This window comes from Colius striatus, chromosome 1 (genome assembly GCF_028858725.1).
Source record: "Colius striatus isolate bColStr4 chromosome 1, bColStr4.1.hap1, whole genome shotgun sequence".
In the NCBI taxonomy this organism is placed as follows: Eukaryota; Metazoa; Chordata; class Aves; order Coliiformes; family Coliidae; genus Colius; species Colius striatus.
The window spans coordinates 59,829,722-59,846,048 of record NC_084759.1 but is presented as its reverse complement, the minus strand read 5'-3'; the positions used below and the strand labels follow the sequence as shown (position 1 = coordinate 59,846,048).

General features: G+C 43.4%; 1 protein-coding gene across 2 annotated transcripts in view; it reads right to left on the bottom strand.

Annotated features, from left to right (window-relative positions):
• The window catches only part of ARHGEF7 (Rho guanine nucleotide exchange factor 7), a 124,349-nt gene that overhangs the window by 94,105 nt on the left and 13,917 nt on the right, over nucleotides 1–16,327 (bottom strand). Inside the window, exons 1-2 of one of the 2 annotated variants that reach the window (XM_061996825.1) lie at nucleotides 15,337–15,442; nucleotides 15,162–15,248 (exon numbers count right to left, since the gene is read on the bottom strand). Coding sequence is in view for 1 of the 2 variants with exons in the window: in XM_061996819.1 (XP_061852803.1) it covers nucleotides 15,162–15,248 (87 nt within the window). In the remaining variant the exon portion in view is untranslated. Of the gene's footprint in view, nucleotides 1–15,161; nucleotides 15,249–15,336; nucleotides 15,443–16,327 lie in introns of those variants that run through there. The other variant, XM_061996819.1, reaches the window with a different exon arrangement.

The window sequence follows — 16,327 nt, the reverse complement described above, 5'->3', positions numbered from 1 at the left end:
TCAAAGATGTAGAGTATCTAGTTAATGCACATGCGGAGACGTACACAGGCAACATAGTACAACCAACAGAGTTGACTCAAAGCCATCCTTCCTTTGCTATCTACTTCCTTATATGCTGCTTCTGCCCATGTGATCACCCAGGGCTCAACTGATTAACCTGCAGCACCTGTTTCTGATAATTGGAAGTAGCATGCCAGCTGCATTAACTTGTCCCTACCATCTTTATTCAAGCTGGCTGGTCCAAACCACATTTGTGCCTGCAGGAATTACTACAACAAGCTTCAAATAAAGCCATAACATAATGACTGGATCATACTACAGTAATCCAAGTTCTGCTTCATGGCAACTCACCATCCTAAACTCCACCATCTTAATGCTTTCTGAGCAGTTTCACCTACACAGTCCTACGTAAAGCCATTATGGTTTCCAACACAAGACTGTGCTGCTTGAACTATTGGCCAAGGTACTCAGTCCAAAGCTTTCACAGCAGGACAGCAGGTAAGCAGTTGTGTTCTCTGCAAGCAGCTCAAGCAAGAAGTTCTCATTCTGTCCAACAAGCCACAGGTCACTGCCTCAAAAGGCAGGCAGTGTCTGCTTGCATAAATTCCCTTGGAAAGACTGTTTTAAAAAAGAAGGAAAACAGAAGGAGAGAGCTTCATGTAGTGAGGAGAATTTTATGTCCTTCATTAACTCACAGGAAGGGCACCTGAGGCTTCCTCTTTAGGACTACAAAGCCCACATACTCTACAGAAGAAGAAATGTACAAATATTGAAATGTTGTCTTAATAATAAAATTGGGATTATTTCAAAACAACTTCAGTGTAACTCAACCTTCAAGCATCCCCAGAGTTACCTAAAGGTAGATACTGCTTCTGAAGGGGGTTGGACTAGATGATCTCTAAAAGTCCCTTCCAACCCCTACCATTCCATGATTCTATGAAGTCACATGTGAAAATGTGCAGAAAGGAAGATCAAGACTCAAAACCCAGGTGGGAAAATAAAGCTAACAAGCAAAGGAGAATGGTGGAGGAGAAGCAAACAGTTGGCATTAGCCTGGTATAAAAGCCAGGTCATACCATTCCTCTGCTATCAACAAGTATTTAGAAAAAGCAGTTGAGAAGGTGCTCATCTCTTCCCAGCTGGGCACAAAGAAACAAAATCAGCTTACCACCACTAGCACTGACACTTGAGGTGCAGAGAACAAGCAGGAGAGATGGCAGTGGTGCCACATGAAGCTTTCCTCCAAATTCCCCCTCCTCTTTTTTAATTCTAAGATGATCTACATATTCAATGTACAACAATCAACTATTACCATTTGTCTCAACGACTCTGCACCCATTCAGTAGGTAGGACAAGGCTGGTCAAAGGATCAATTAGGAAACCTTAAAAAAGAAATGGCCTGTAAGGATATTTTTCCAGGCCCCAAATATCTCCCATATAGGGCATCTTAGAAACACAGAATGGTAGGGGTTGGAAGGGATCTTCAGAGGTCATCTAGTCCAACCCCCCTGCAGAAGCAGGGTCACCTAGATCAGGTCACACAGGAACACGTCCGGGTGGGTCTTGAAGACCTCCAAGAAAGAGACTCCACAGTCCCTCTGGGCAGTTTGTTCCACTGCTCCGTCACCCTCACAGTAGAATAGTTTTTTCAACTCCAGTAAATCGTTTCCTTTTTCTGGATTAAAAGTAAACAGGATCCCGTCTGCAATTTAGCACCAAAATGAATTGCATTTGCAGAACAAGGAGGCTGGAGCAGCACTAAACTAGTATGGCCACTGAGCCACACGCTCACAAAACCTACTCCTTTAGATGCCTGTGTCATTTACTGCAGAAATCAGAAGGCACAGTAAGAAGCCAGTGAGCTGTATGTCTCATGGTGAAGCCAGTTGTCAGCTACAGAAGAGAAATTAAATTTATATCTGCTATAACATTGCTACAAAAAATGAGTTAGCTGTTGCTTCTCTCCCCAGCTGCTCAGAAATCAAGGCTTTGAGTTAAACAAGATGTCAAATGAATTTGGGGCCATACTGTAACTATGTCTCCCACTTTGTGCCAGCCCTAGCTCCCTCCCAACCATCACATAAAGCAAATTCAGTGAGAAAGGCAGCAAGCTACCAGAGTTACTTCTACCAGTCCATCTCCTTGCATCACCTCACCTCAGAGTCTGCTAACCTGCTTAACCACTTGAAATAAAAGAGGGGAGGGGGAGGAACATGCAAGCAACAGCATGAGCAGCTACTGCTGCAATGGGTTTAAGCTACCATAGGACCCAAGCCTGGCTTCTGTCTGCTCTGAGGTGTGTTCACTACTCACAACTCCAACTGAGGTCCAAGGGAGCCATGTTAAACTATGGATGCTTTAGCCTACAGCTCAGGCAACATGAAGTATGGATAAAATCACTTCATAAGTAGTCTTCAAGCCAAATCAAGCACGCCTGCAAATACCTGACACTACTGTGGAGAACATCATAGAATATCCATGCAGAGGTCAGTAATTATGCCTCCAAATTTATGGCTTAAATTTTACCCAAGAAAAGCCCGAGATCATCCAATAAAAAAAGGAAGAGCCCTAAACAGCCCTCCAGTTGAAACTAGGCAGGGTTTGTACAGAAAACTGAGCAACTACCTATTACAATGATGCACACAGAGGGGCCTCAATAAAGCTCTTTGGTTCTGGCATAGCAGTTATCTTTGGTCAAGCCTTAGTAGTACAACACCACCACAACAGAAATGGATTTGAAGAAAGCACGATGCGTAGTAGGTAGTCTATGGTTGTTCTTGTCCTGAAACACTTTTACAATACAAAGTTAAGTACACCACTCACCTTCTATCAGCTAAACTAACAGGAAAACTGATTGATTTACATCTGTGCTAAACAAGCCCAAATTATGTGTTCTTGAGTGTGTCGGCTCGGAAAAACAAACTGCAGCATTTTAAGTTACAATATTCTCTCATTTCTATCTCAAGTACTTCACTGAGATCTGAGATTTTTTTTGTCTGCTCTAAAGGCATATCTGCATTTTCTTATGCATTTGCTGACAACAGCTATAAATATAGCTACGGTCATTCATTTAATTCTGAATGATCTACCGACATTTGAAAATGAGACACCTCTGAATAAATAATATTAACACAAAATTTAGAGATAAGCCATCTTAATAAGCAAGTACAGGCAGGAAAGAAATCAACAAGTTGACAGGCATCTTCGAAACTGCAGAGTCCCTTCAAGCTAATTAATTAACTTAGGTCATAAATAATACGTAGATGCAGGCAATTTAACTATCATCAGTTTACAATCTCAAAGTCAGCTAATTACAACAACTTTGTACCTTAACACTGAAGAACTGCTCTTTCGGTTTTACCACCAAGTATGGAAAATACCTGTATTTACCCATGAAATCGGCAGATTTCAGTTTCATCTTCTGCAAAATGTTCATGCAACACCAGGGTGAAAAACTAGCCGAAGGCAAAGGGTGTGAAAATGCATTTTCTTGTCATTTTACTTTACACTACTCACAAGCCTGAGGGGTGAATGGATTTAAACAGCCTATTTGAATAACGATTAGATTAGTACAGATAAACATCCTGTTCCATATTTGTAGTTCAAGCATTTTCCTGTACATTGGGTATTATTCCTCACGAAGAATAAGTGGGAGATTACCCTATCTCCACTTAAACGCCTTAACATACATGAGAACAAAGAATTTGATCGAGAGACAGAAAATGATGAACTGTGATGTGATTTCTGCACTGAGGCTGCTTTTAGACGAAACAGGGTAATTCATTAAAGAGCACATTTTGAAGGCACTCTAACTAAAAAACATACAGAATACGCAAGGAAAAAAAAAAGTTCTACTGTTTTTTGCATAGAAAACCAGTTAGACAAATAGGAAGAAGCATTTGTGTCTGCTGATCTAAAACAGACCACTGCTACATACCTTCTGCTAATAGATTTTCGAATTAGGAACTGTCTTTCTTAAACTTCCCTTTTATTCATTAATTAAGTGAACAAGGAAGGGGGAGGGAAGGGCAAAATGGTAAAATTCTAGCCATTCTCTCAGTGTTTTCACTTTGCACTGACTGAATGAACTCGAAACATTTGAAAAACAGTGATACAGCTTAAAAAGGAAGTAAAGGTCTATTTATTTTAGGTTGGGGCTGCCAAAAGAGGTGGTCCTGGACCCCTCCCTTCTCTGCTCTGTCCCTTTGTGCCACAATCACAACTGATCTACTCTCATCCAGTTCAGGGGATCAGTTACAATGGAAGGGAAAAAAAAAAATCTAACCTATCAGAGACTAGCAGGAAAGCAATAAACAGTTAACTGTGAGTCAGGCAGTTCATCCAAAATAATACAAGGGGTGCTTCTGTTCATATTTAATTAGAAATAAACATGAAACACAGTGTAAACTCATCTAGATAACGTAAAACTAATACTTTGACAATACATGCTTGCTGCCAGAGTTGTAAGGAGAGTCAGACATGGAATTGGTGGATGTTTGGCTAAAGGTGTTTCCATTGCAGCTCACAGTAATCTAAAGGAGTGTGCTGCCAGAGTCTAACACTCTCTCCTGCTCCTCCACTAAGCAAACCAAACCAAAGCAACACACGTATCCCCGCATACACAGACAGATGCTTGAACACAGATGAACACAGATGTCCACCTATGGGATTCTCAAAAATTATTCATTCTGTTTTAACTCTGTAGCAGAATTTCAAATTCTGTTGAAAAATGCAGTCCTAACAGGTATCCCTGACTCACTCAGATCCTGCACTGAAGCAACCTGGTTCCCCATCCCAGTAGCACTGGGCTTGGGAGAAGCACAATTTTCTGTTGTTGATGGTGGAGTAGGGTTTTTTCCCTTCTCTTTTTCTTCCTTTGAGATGGTTATGAAGGAAGAGGTTGGATTTTTGTGGATTTACTCAGCCAGATGGCACACATAAGAACCAGCACAAGATGAAATGGACATGGGAGGAAGGATGAAAGCAGACCTCCTCTTTCAGCAGCAGCAACCACTTAAATTACCTCGTTTGTTACACAGAAATTCATCACCAGTTAATGTTACAGTGAAGCACCAATAATCACACCATCAATTCAACTTAATTTTCCTGGCTTCAGAGGAAGTTGCTAGAACCCAGCTATGTACGAAGCTGCTCAGTGTCTCTGGATGCCCCACTCCACCGTACTCAGTCACTGCCAGGCAGGTGGATGAGGGATATTTTAACCAGAACTCAGACTTTATCCTGTGACACGCAGAGTCTCCATTCTTAAAAGTTGTCAGAGGGGGAGTTAATTTCAAAATAAATAAAAGAGTGCTAGTGCTTTCTCCTATTTAGACAAATCTCAGCACTCTCACATCACTCTAAAAACTACAGACTATTTAATTTCCAGTACTGCAAACATCATTAACAGAAAAGGCCCCTCACACACCTCTCTTCCATTCATCTGCTGAAAGAATCAAACCAGTGAGGACTGCTTTTTGGAGAGACAGGAGAAGACAGTAGTGATAATTTAACTAAAGTTAGGGAAATGATTAGCCTAAGAGCACAAGAGCTACTGCCTTTCCTGTCACATTCAGCTAATAAACCCCTAAAACCATCAGACAAAACAGCCTAGGGGTTCATGTGAAGCAAGAAGACTTATCAGGCAGGAATTTCACAGGATATTTAACAAGTATATATCTGGAAAAGACTATTAACGTGTGTCATCATCCTGTTCTCACTAACCATCACTAGGCCTCTCTCTGATAGACACTCTAATGCCCTCCTCCTTAAAGAAAATAAGACGGGGTAGGGGGCAGAAAATAAGACAGGGGTGGGAGGAGGGAGCAAGCAATTAAAATTGTAAAAAATAAAATACAATTTAAGGATCACTCAGCACTACCAGAAGAGGACCTGTGAAGGTGTCCTTCACAAACAGGAAGTACACCAGCTAGTAATGGCACATATTTGTTGCTGTTTTCCCCCTTCCCTTCTATTTTTCCCTTTACTGTTACACCACCTAAGGCAGTTGCACTACTGCACTCGACCTTTCACAGGGCTGATGAAGCAAGTAGCTTTTAGGATTTGTATTGTAGCAGGGCTTGGCTCAGTTTTTAAAGTTTTGTTTCTAAATCGGACTCAAAAGCAACTGCTACTTGATCTAAACACCCTACTTCATTCAAAGAAACACAGCCAACTGGATGATGAAACAGCAACACGCTACGCTGCACAAAACACACAATAGTCAAAAAAAATGAAAGAAGGGTTTTTTTCCTTCGGCTGAAGTTGAGGGAGAAGAAGGATTAATTGGAATCTCATCTGCTAAATATGATCCTGTAACCCCAGCCCTTCAGGAAGTATAGGATACTCAGAAGACATCTCACTCCCTCCCTCCTGGCCCCAAAGCTGAAGAAGGCAGAGCAGACACCAGGCAGGCACCATGCCCAGCATAAAAGGGAGGTCCCCTCTCTCTTCCAAACCACCAGCGCTCAGCCTGGTGTGTTTGTGCTTGGCCCACAAGATGGCACTGAAAGACTTTGCACTTTTCCCTCTTCCTTCCCCTCTGCTGCCTCCCTGGACACCAGGCTCACTACCAGACCTGGGCTGATTCAGAGGAGGGCTGCCACCTACTGAAACATTGCATCAACCTCCCACACAGCCTCACCTGCCCTCAAGCTACCCAACCAGCTAGATCCTGCCAGCTTCATCAGTCAGGTAGGGGATGGACTGAGGCCAAGCAGCTGAAGACAGTTTATTTTCAGTAACCAAAGCGTGAGTTTTTTGGCACTGGAAACTTTCCTGTTACCTAGAATTTTTCAGTGTTTCACAAAAAAAATATAAAGACCTGGGAAGAGCTATCAGTGTCCAAAAACCATGATGCTTCCCACATAGGCAGACTCCAGCTCTCAGTATAATGACAACAGGACGAGCCCAGCATCTGATAAAACATCTAAACACAGTTCACTACAGCAAAATAGAAGGTTCAAGCTGAAACATGCAAGAGCTAAAGCTATCCTGACATTCAGCTGAATGCGGCAAGATTAACTCCTCTTAAGGAAAACTCACCATATTGTAATATGCCTTTTTCTTTCAATTAGAGGAAGTGAGCAAGGCACTTTTCTCCTCTCATCAACCCAATCTTGCAAAATCAAGCCTGTGAAATCTCTTCACTGGAAAGTGCAGATCACCTTTCCCACACACACCAAGACATTTACACGCAAGCAGAAATCAGGAACAGATTGCAAAGCTGGAAGCATTTAAGAAATCAGAGCAAGTAGTAGAAGACTTAGATTTGATATTGCATCATTCTCATACAACTGAAGTGATTTAGATTGACTCTAGGTACCAAAAGATTCTGCAAAGGTCAGAGTAAACAAAAGCTGCAGCCTAATCTGCTGAGCTGGAGCCTCTTGTGCCGGTACTCGAGTTTTCTTCACACAGACTACCACCTATAGCATATTCTGTATAAAACGTTTTGTTCTCCCTCTGTCACACACAGGGAAATTGAGCTGATACATAATAACAAGGTAACTGTGTTGAGAACACATGTGTAGTTGCAGAGCACAAGCTCCATTTCTATTTTTACTATAATTGCAAGCTAAAAATCTCTTACAAGTCTTCAAAACTCTTCAAGAGCAGCAGAAGAGAGTCCAAGACTTCTGAAGTCCAACTTCATGTCATTTGTAAAAACCATAGCAGCAACTAACAAGGCCATAGATATCCTCAGTGAAGGAAAAAGGCATACAGGCCCTGACCTGTACACAGACCTGCTTTCTGCAACATACTTCACTGCTCAGCACTCACCTCATAGCAGGTTCAACACTGTCCCAATGCCATCTTCATTCCCCTCTCTTCACCAACCAATTTTCTGTTGCTGTTGGTAAAGATGGAGCTCATCTGCTCTCCTTCCAGGGGCTGTCTTAAAGTCTGGCATACCCACCACAGCTTGCTTCTTGCTCAAGGCTAACCAGAAGTCCCTTCTCCTGCGGTTTTCCCCCCTTCCAGAGCCAGCAGACAAGCTCTTCCTTCTTGTACTTCACACCAAAGAGATGGAGGGCAAGGACTAAAGAAATTAGAGACCAAGAACTGCTCTGACAAGTCAGGAGAACAGAGTAAGTCAACACAGCCTTTTCTCCCTTTCGTCCCCCTTCCAGAGACTTGGAAGCTCTGCCTAAAACTCTCCTCCTTTCTCCCCGCTTTTCTCTCCATTTTCCTGATTTCCACACCTTCCCTCACGTGATTAGCTTCTCTTCTATCAAAGAGGCACTGAAACTCTTTTATGAAGGCAGTTTGATATATTTGAGCATAAGATTGCAATGCTGAAATCTTCTGTGCATTCTAGATTAATAGCACTATACATTTTAATTGCCAGATGAAGGTTCATTTTATTTTTAAGATCCAAATGAATGTGACAAATGAAGCAGTTACACAGAAGCCTCTCCCAAACCACAGAGCAAATCATTCGCAAAACTACTCTGCACAGATCTATACTAAATGATACCTATGGCAATGTACAGTCTGTCACTGCAACCTCCCCTGTATGTACCAACCTCCAAGACATGACTGCAACACTCTGGATGCATTTTGACATGCTAGACTCATCCTTATGTATAAGGTCCATGCAGCAAAGACAAAAAGATCTGCACCCATGGCAGATCCATCGTGCCAGACAGACTATGTCTGGACATGCACATCTGCTACTATTTTTGCATTCAAAGTATCACGCCAGCCTGTGATACCAAAGAATTGACAGGAATGGAAGTATTTATGGTCCAATTCAAAATTTCAGGTTTTTCTTTTACTTGGAAAATATCAAATATAGCTCTTAAATATTAAAAAAAAAAATCCTAGCACATTTTCCAACATTTGTTACAATACTTCCTATAAAGGCACATGCTTTTAACCTGCTTTTGTTATTTGCTACTTTTATGAGGTGTTTCTGAACACATATACCTCAGTGAGTAGAAGCATTCTTCCTACTTAATGAAAGCCACTGGAGTCACACTTTAGCCAAGAAGAGATAGCACAATACCATACCGCTGGTGATACAGTAAGCTTGGCAGAACCACAAGAAATAAATTCTCACGGGAAAAGGAGGAAGGTTCAAGTGAGCAGGGAACAGTACGAGGATCTGACATGCTACCATGTACATTTGTGGTTTTCATTGTTTTACTGGATAGAACTGTAACAGCTTCTGATACTACTATTCCTCCCTGCCCAACATTGTTTGTTCTCACCTCTCTGTCACCTCCTCAGCTACTGTAACACCATGCATGAACAGTATGAGACGAAGAATTAGTTTGATCTTTTAAAAAACCAAAGAAACAGCCCATAACTCACTATTTTTCCACCACTCTATTTGTAAGACACCCTAAAAGTAGTATTCAAAGGCTCCTCCTCAATGGCAATGCAAAGAATTGGTAAAGCCATAAAACATGATCACAGTCCTGAACTACTATACTACTTAGTGCATCATAACAATTATTCATAGCATAAAAAGAAGTTATTCTAGAGTAAGTAGCATAGTCAAGTAAGGTCTCCCCGTCCTAGAAAGGTTCCAAGATGCACTAACATGGCCTTTCAATCATGTAAGTCAGTCTATACTACTCTTACTACATGTGATAGGCAAAAAACAGACCAAAAAGAAGAGACTTGAGAACTGCCTGAAACACTGATTTTCAGAATTGTCATGTTAGCACATGACAAAGAGGACAATAATTGGGACAGGTCTTGAAGGTCAGTATTTATAAGGTGAGATGCAGTGACACACTGCACTTTGCTGTAAATATTATCTGGTATAGATCTGTTCAGAGTAGTTCTGTGAGTGATCAGAAATCGGGGGGAGGGAGAGGGGTGGAGGAAGTGGTGCAAAGAGAGTACAGTAGACATACCTTTAATGACAGATGTAACTTCTCAGTATAATTTTTCCCCTTTGAAAAGTTTACTAGCAAGAACTCAGCCTCCAAACAAAATTTTCCAATGTGTAGGCTGTCAAAACATCAATATTATGATAAACATTTACGACAGAGAATCACAAAGGCATTCAGCCATGGCATCTGGCAGGACACCTTTTGGGTTAGAAAGACATTTTGTTGGAATAAAACCAAGAGTAAATCTAAAGAAAATATTGTTCTTGACAAAGACAATACTCTGAAAAAAGAGTCAAAGGAGTAGGTGGGTGATTGAATTTCTATATCCTCATAAGACCGGCCTAAAGCTCTTCAATACTACAATCTTAGTCATTCTTAATTCACTAACAGACGTCAGCTAAGTCCATTCATGCTAACAGCTCTACACTTTCCTTATACAAATAGATTTTTGAAAGCCAACTTGCAAGATAACTTTCCAAGGCCACAATGGCAGTAGGACTGTAGCCATAATGATCTACAGAGGTAAGCAAGGCTCAGAAAAACAGAGCATCAGCCAATAGATGAACTGCTATGGTTGGAGTGGGTGCAAGGGAAGACAACAGACATGCAAACTTCCAAAAGATTAACTGTCTAAAAGAATGACACTGACATCCCTTACAAACTTTTCCCCAAGGCTAGAGCTGTATTATAGACATTTATAGACACTTGTGTATCTTGATTAAATCTTGAGAGCTATGAATTATATTTCTCAAATTTGCATGCAGTGTTCTACACCTTAAGGGCAAATCCTTGTTGTAGAAGAGATTTAATAACAAACAAACAGAGGATCTTCTTAAGATTGCAGAAAACTGCCAGGTTTGCTTGATTTCTTCACCGGTTAGCTTACTGCAGAAACAGAACCCTGGTTTTGGCTTTACTGTCTGGGTAATAAAATGACCATCCTGAATCCCAGGGGCAAGCAAGTCTCTCAGCAGCTACAGAAAAGGTTGTCAGATCCATGGCTTGTCTACCTTCTTCCATGAGCCAGCTACCATCTTTCCCACTGGTATAAAATTCAGAAATAATTATTTTTGAGCTCAAGAAACCTGGTAACATTAGATACTTGCAGATAAGCAGGCATTCATCTTTTACTTGGTGAAAGCCAGCAGAAAAATGCTGCAAGGCACCACTCTAGGAATTTGATCACGTAAAGCTTAATATTGTTCACAGGATAGATCAAGCATTCTGCCCTTTAAACAACAGACACTAACATGGTTTTCTATTAACCTGGTTTTGCTTATTATTCTACACTTCACTGCTCCCCAAACAAACTTTTTTGCTGTGACTTCTCGAGGACATCTATTTGGCCCTGCAAGCTGTCAAGCAGCTCTGGTCAAAGAATCAGGGAAGACTGCATTATATTCAGGAAGCTGAAACTCCTTTGAAAGAGAATAAAACTGCAGTAACATGACACTGATACAAGATAACAATAATACTCAAATAGGAATAAATGCTCTGTGACCATCACCTTTTTTGTCTCTTTTGCTAGACTTTTGTGGAAGATACCACAGTGAGTTCCATCTCAACCATAATATCCACCCATATTCTTCTAAAATAGAGTCCATCATGTACAACAACTGTCTAGATTTCTGCTTTGAAAAGCACATTATTCTTCTCAGGAGTACAGCTAAACATCTCACCACACAAAGACAAAACTAAGGAGAAAAACTGCCTTTAAAGCAATAATGTCAAGAGCAGTATATAGCAAATATTCTCTGCCTAAGGAAAAAGTGCACATTAAGTTGTGAATTGACAATGTAAGCAGCCACTCTACAGTCTCTTCTGTCTACAGACATTCATCGTAGGCAAGGAAGCTTCCAAGTAGAATAAACTACATGCCACTACAATTATTCTAAGCAAATATTAACAGTTTCCAGAAGGGAAAAACAATGTAGAGTTGCAAACTCAATGGCCACTTGAGGTCTTAGGAACACTTTTTCTTAAACAGGTCTCAGCTATTTGTATCTGCATATAAAAAAAATTATATTAATTTTTTAAACCAATACTTGCAGAACACTTGCTGGATTATTTCTTGAAACTTGCTTGGCTTTGCCAGCACAGATTTCATGTCAATCTGGAGCTTGCTGCAATCCTTTGCAAGTACTCTTTTTGCTCTGGAACATTTAAACTTAAAATATACTAAGGAATGTGGGAAGAGAACCACCGGTTTCCTTTGAGGAATAGCAATCCTTCTCATCAGAATTTGAAATATCCTTTCTGACTACCCTATTACCTTTCTAACAGCTCAAACTTACTGGACAGTAAGAGGAAGACTGTAGGAACAATTTTCATACACCATAATATTTCCAAACGAACAAAGTTTCTCACCCCTGCCCCTTATTTTTAGAGTAGGAAGACAATAGTCATCTCACTCTCTAATAAAAGGATGCTACAGAGGAAAGCATCCCAAAGAAGTCATCTACTGCTGTACGATCGCATTAACCACAGTAGCTTATCAAGTTCTCAGACATGCCATAACTAAGTCTCCAAAGCTGGAGCTGTACAGAGCTCCAGAGCAACGCAAGGAGCTCTTACAGTTTTGTAAAATTACTTCCAAGATCAGCTCAGATCTGGGAGCAGTAAGCGCTTGTGCAATGCCAAACCAAGGCTAACCAAAACAGTCCCATGTTTTTACCACGCTCACAAAACTATTGACAGAGTAATCAGCTGATCCAACCACATGTAACTCAGATATAATGTGAGGCTCAAGTGCCATCACAGAGCCATGCAAAACTCCACATTGCAGAATACTCTTGTGGAAAAGAGCATTAGCCCACAGAACAAGGTCTCATCTCCCCACATCACTCTAGATCTTCCTTTCCAATACCTGTATTATCTAAATGTTTCTACTATTTAAAGTATCTCATATACATTGACTACTTTGTCAAATATTTATACTCACCATTAACTCTTCATTAGCTAATCTGCCCTCTCTGAAAATATCCCCTTCACCACTTTTGAGAGACGCTGTTCACACTCTGTGCTCAAAGCGATTTCTAAACCAAATCGCAACTAAGCAAGCACTGCACAGACGCTGCACAGAGGAGCTGTGGCATCTCCCCAGCTCCCACAGTGAGGAAGGCAGAGATCCATGAGGGCTGACTCACACCTTGCTAAAGGAGACAAGACAAAGAGCCCAAGATTAGCAGACAGCCAAGAGGCTCCTGCCAGCTACTTGCTGGTTGAATCCAGGTTGCCATTTCTCTCATCTGTGGACACAGCTAGGGCACTGGAAAAATTAATGAGAAAACAACAGGGAACGGCCAACGTACAAGCCTTAAATACACACGCAGAGACTCCATAAGCCCAAGCATTTGCGCCCCTTCCTGCCAGCCTCTGAACTCCTCTGGCAGCTTGGGAGTAACTCCTGTTCCAACATGCTGAGCTGGAAGCCACTGCAGCCAGTTACCTTCACGTAAGAAAGCAGTTTCCGGCCATCTTGCCGAGAAGCCCCTGAGGCCAGCTTAACAATTTGACTACGCTCAAAAACATTCAGGCTGTGAGAGCAAGACCAAAATTATCTTTCCTTTTAATCATTTTTATTCCTTTTCTTGTCCCTCTGAGGAAAAGAGCTGACAAAAGCTTTCTGCAATTACAAGAGAGACAAACACTGGTTATTCCCAGCCCGTCAGAATAGAAAAAAATACAAGCTTACTGACAGACTTGCTGTAGAAAGTAAGTAAAGGGGCAGCAGGGAGATATCAATCGGGTTTTTGTTTTAACATTTTGCTTTAACATTTGCAATACTCAATTTATTTCTGAATTGAGCTTTGAATTGTCTCCTTCCCAAATTGTCTCTATCTCATGCCCATCTACTATCTGATTTTTCAATCAGCTCTCACACACGAGTGTTCAAAATATGAAAAACTAAATGCAGCCCTAGAAAAGACAAGAATGGAAAGAACTCCTTCACGGCAAAGTGGAATGCCTGAGACAATACAAAGTTCACCATAGATCCTGGTTTCAAAATATTTTAATTTGGTTTTTCTCTCCTAAGAAACCCTGTAAGACTCTATAGTTGGGAGGTGGGGGGACAGGTGAGAATTAAAGGTGTTATCTCATAAGGAGCAGCACTTAAAGCTGTCTTAATTTCTGTCTTTCCCCATGACGAAACCTAAGATTACATGCAAGTCCTGTAAGTATCATTAATTTTACTAACAATACTTCACTGTTTTAGAGGCCTCAGGATAGCCATAAGAATCTTTTTAATGATATTCTGTTACTGTCTGGCAAAATTGCAGGCAGGACCACAGCTACCATAAGAACCTGAGAACTAATTGAGCCAACACTTCACTAATTAAAGTTCGGAAGCACGAGAAATCATTTTTCCACTCAAAGATAACCCCACCTCTAAGAACTCCAAATCACAATGCCCCTCACTTTCCAACGCAGAGAAGTTGGAACCTGTTTTTAATCGCATTGGTTCCTTCCCACGCACACGCATCAAGTAAACTCGATGGCAGCGTGTACTTGCTATAGCTAAATATACTGGTAACATATGACTACCTAATTGGAAACGCTGTGAACACAAGTTTGGAAAAGATGGCAGTTTGCTGAGCTTTTATGTAATGCAAATTCAAAAGGAAGAAACAGCACCTACCATTTTCCTTAATTAGCATTTCATTTGCCTGTTACCAACTTAATTTCCATGGCCCAACTCTGGCGCTTAAGAAACAGTTTCACGAATAAATGTGAATATGAATTGCACATTTATTACCAAGAATCCATTTGAACAGGAAATGGAATGTTTTATCCCGCAATGGAAGCGAACCGACACCTCACCTCACCCCACCCCATCCTCCCCCCGCACTCGGAGCGCCGGCAGCATCTCCCCGCTCCACCGTGACCGAGGAACGGCCCGCGAACCACCTCAGCGCTCGGTACGGAGGAGCAAGGCCCTCACGTGCCCCTTCCACACCGTACAGCATATTTTACACTCACGCTGCCAGCAAGCCGAGAGAGGGAGAGACAGAAGGAAGGAGGTCTGGCTGGGGCGCAGCTGCCACCGAGATCCACGGGGCAGGAGAGATGCCACGGAGGCAGCCCCAGTAAGGGTAGCGGCGGCTTCCCCCACCGTCCCCCGGGCTCGCAGCCAGGGGAGGGGCGGCCGCCACCATCTTGTCAGCCGCCCGCCACCGGCCACCCCCGCGTCCCCGAGCACAAAGGGAGGGCAGAGCCGCCGCCCGCGGTGCCAGGCGGGCAGAGGGAAGCGGAGAAGCCTCTCTGCCAGCGGGCACCCCTCGCACGACGCTGCCCACCCCCGCCCCGACTCACCTCCAGGCGGAGAGAGGCACCGCAGCCCCGCAGGAACTCGCGGATGTTGCTCAGGCACTCGCCCTCCGTCCGCGGCTCCGGGTACACCTGCAAGAGAAAAAGCCGAAGGCTCAGCGCGGGGACCAGCACGGCACGGCACGACGACTCCCGTTCCCCGCCCCGCCGCTCCCCTCACCTCCCGCTCCCTTCGCAGGCGGCGGCGGCAGCGCCGATCGCTCCCAGTCAAGGGGTTGAACCGGGAAGTAAACACGGAGCACAGGAAATGGCGTGCGAGGACAGGGGGCGGCGGGCAGGAACGCGGGCAGTGGTGCCACGACCAGGCGCAGCCCCGGGCGGCTCTGCCTTGCCGCCGGGAGGGCAGGCGGCGAGGGGAGGGGAGGCGAGGGGAGGGGAGGAGGCGCGGCCGGCGCCGGCCCTCCCCCGCCCCTCCCCCGCCCCGCCCCGCCCCGGCTACAGCCGCAGGCCCGGCCTGCGGAGGGAGGAAAGGAAGGTGGGGAGCCCGGCTGGGAGCGCCCCCAAGCCTCGCCGCTCAGTACTTTCTGAACACCCACCCGTGCCATTAACGGTTCGGGCTGCAGGAGGAGGTGAGGTGTTCCCGGGGCTGAGGGGCTGTCCATTCGGGACAGCGTCCCTGCTCTGGGGCGCGGGAAGAAAGGTTGGTGCACGGCGTGAAACGCCCGCCTCGCGGGTGGCCCGTGCCGTTTGTGGGATGACTGCTAGCGACCCCATGGTTTTGACTTTGGTTCGCTCCTAAGTATCGGCTTTCTAACAAGAAAATACATCAGAATTGCCCAAAGACCTCAGTGGAAAAAATATCAGTACTCCAGAGTCAATAATTACCAATTCCAGGGTCCGATGTTAACAAGCTTTGTTTACCTGTAGACACAGCTGCAGTCTCTTCCCATGCCAGAAAAGCAACTTCACAAAGAGGAAAACCTTGACCAAACTTAAGAGAAAAGAGCTTTTGGCAACACAGCCATGTGGACTCTTTAGCCACATTCGCTCTGGCTTCAGTTCAATCTCTACTCTGAAAGTGGAGACCTTCCACGGAAAAGCAGCTAAATTCACTGATTTCTGTGCAGTAGCTTAGCAAACAGCCCTGCCAAAACTGAGAGGTAAAGTGACCTGCAGCACTGGACACCTCATTCTGTTGGAAGTGGAAAGCC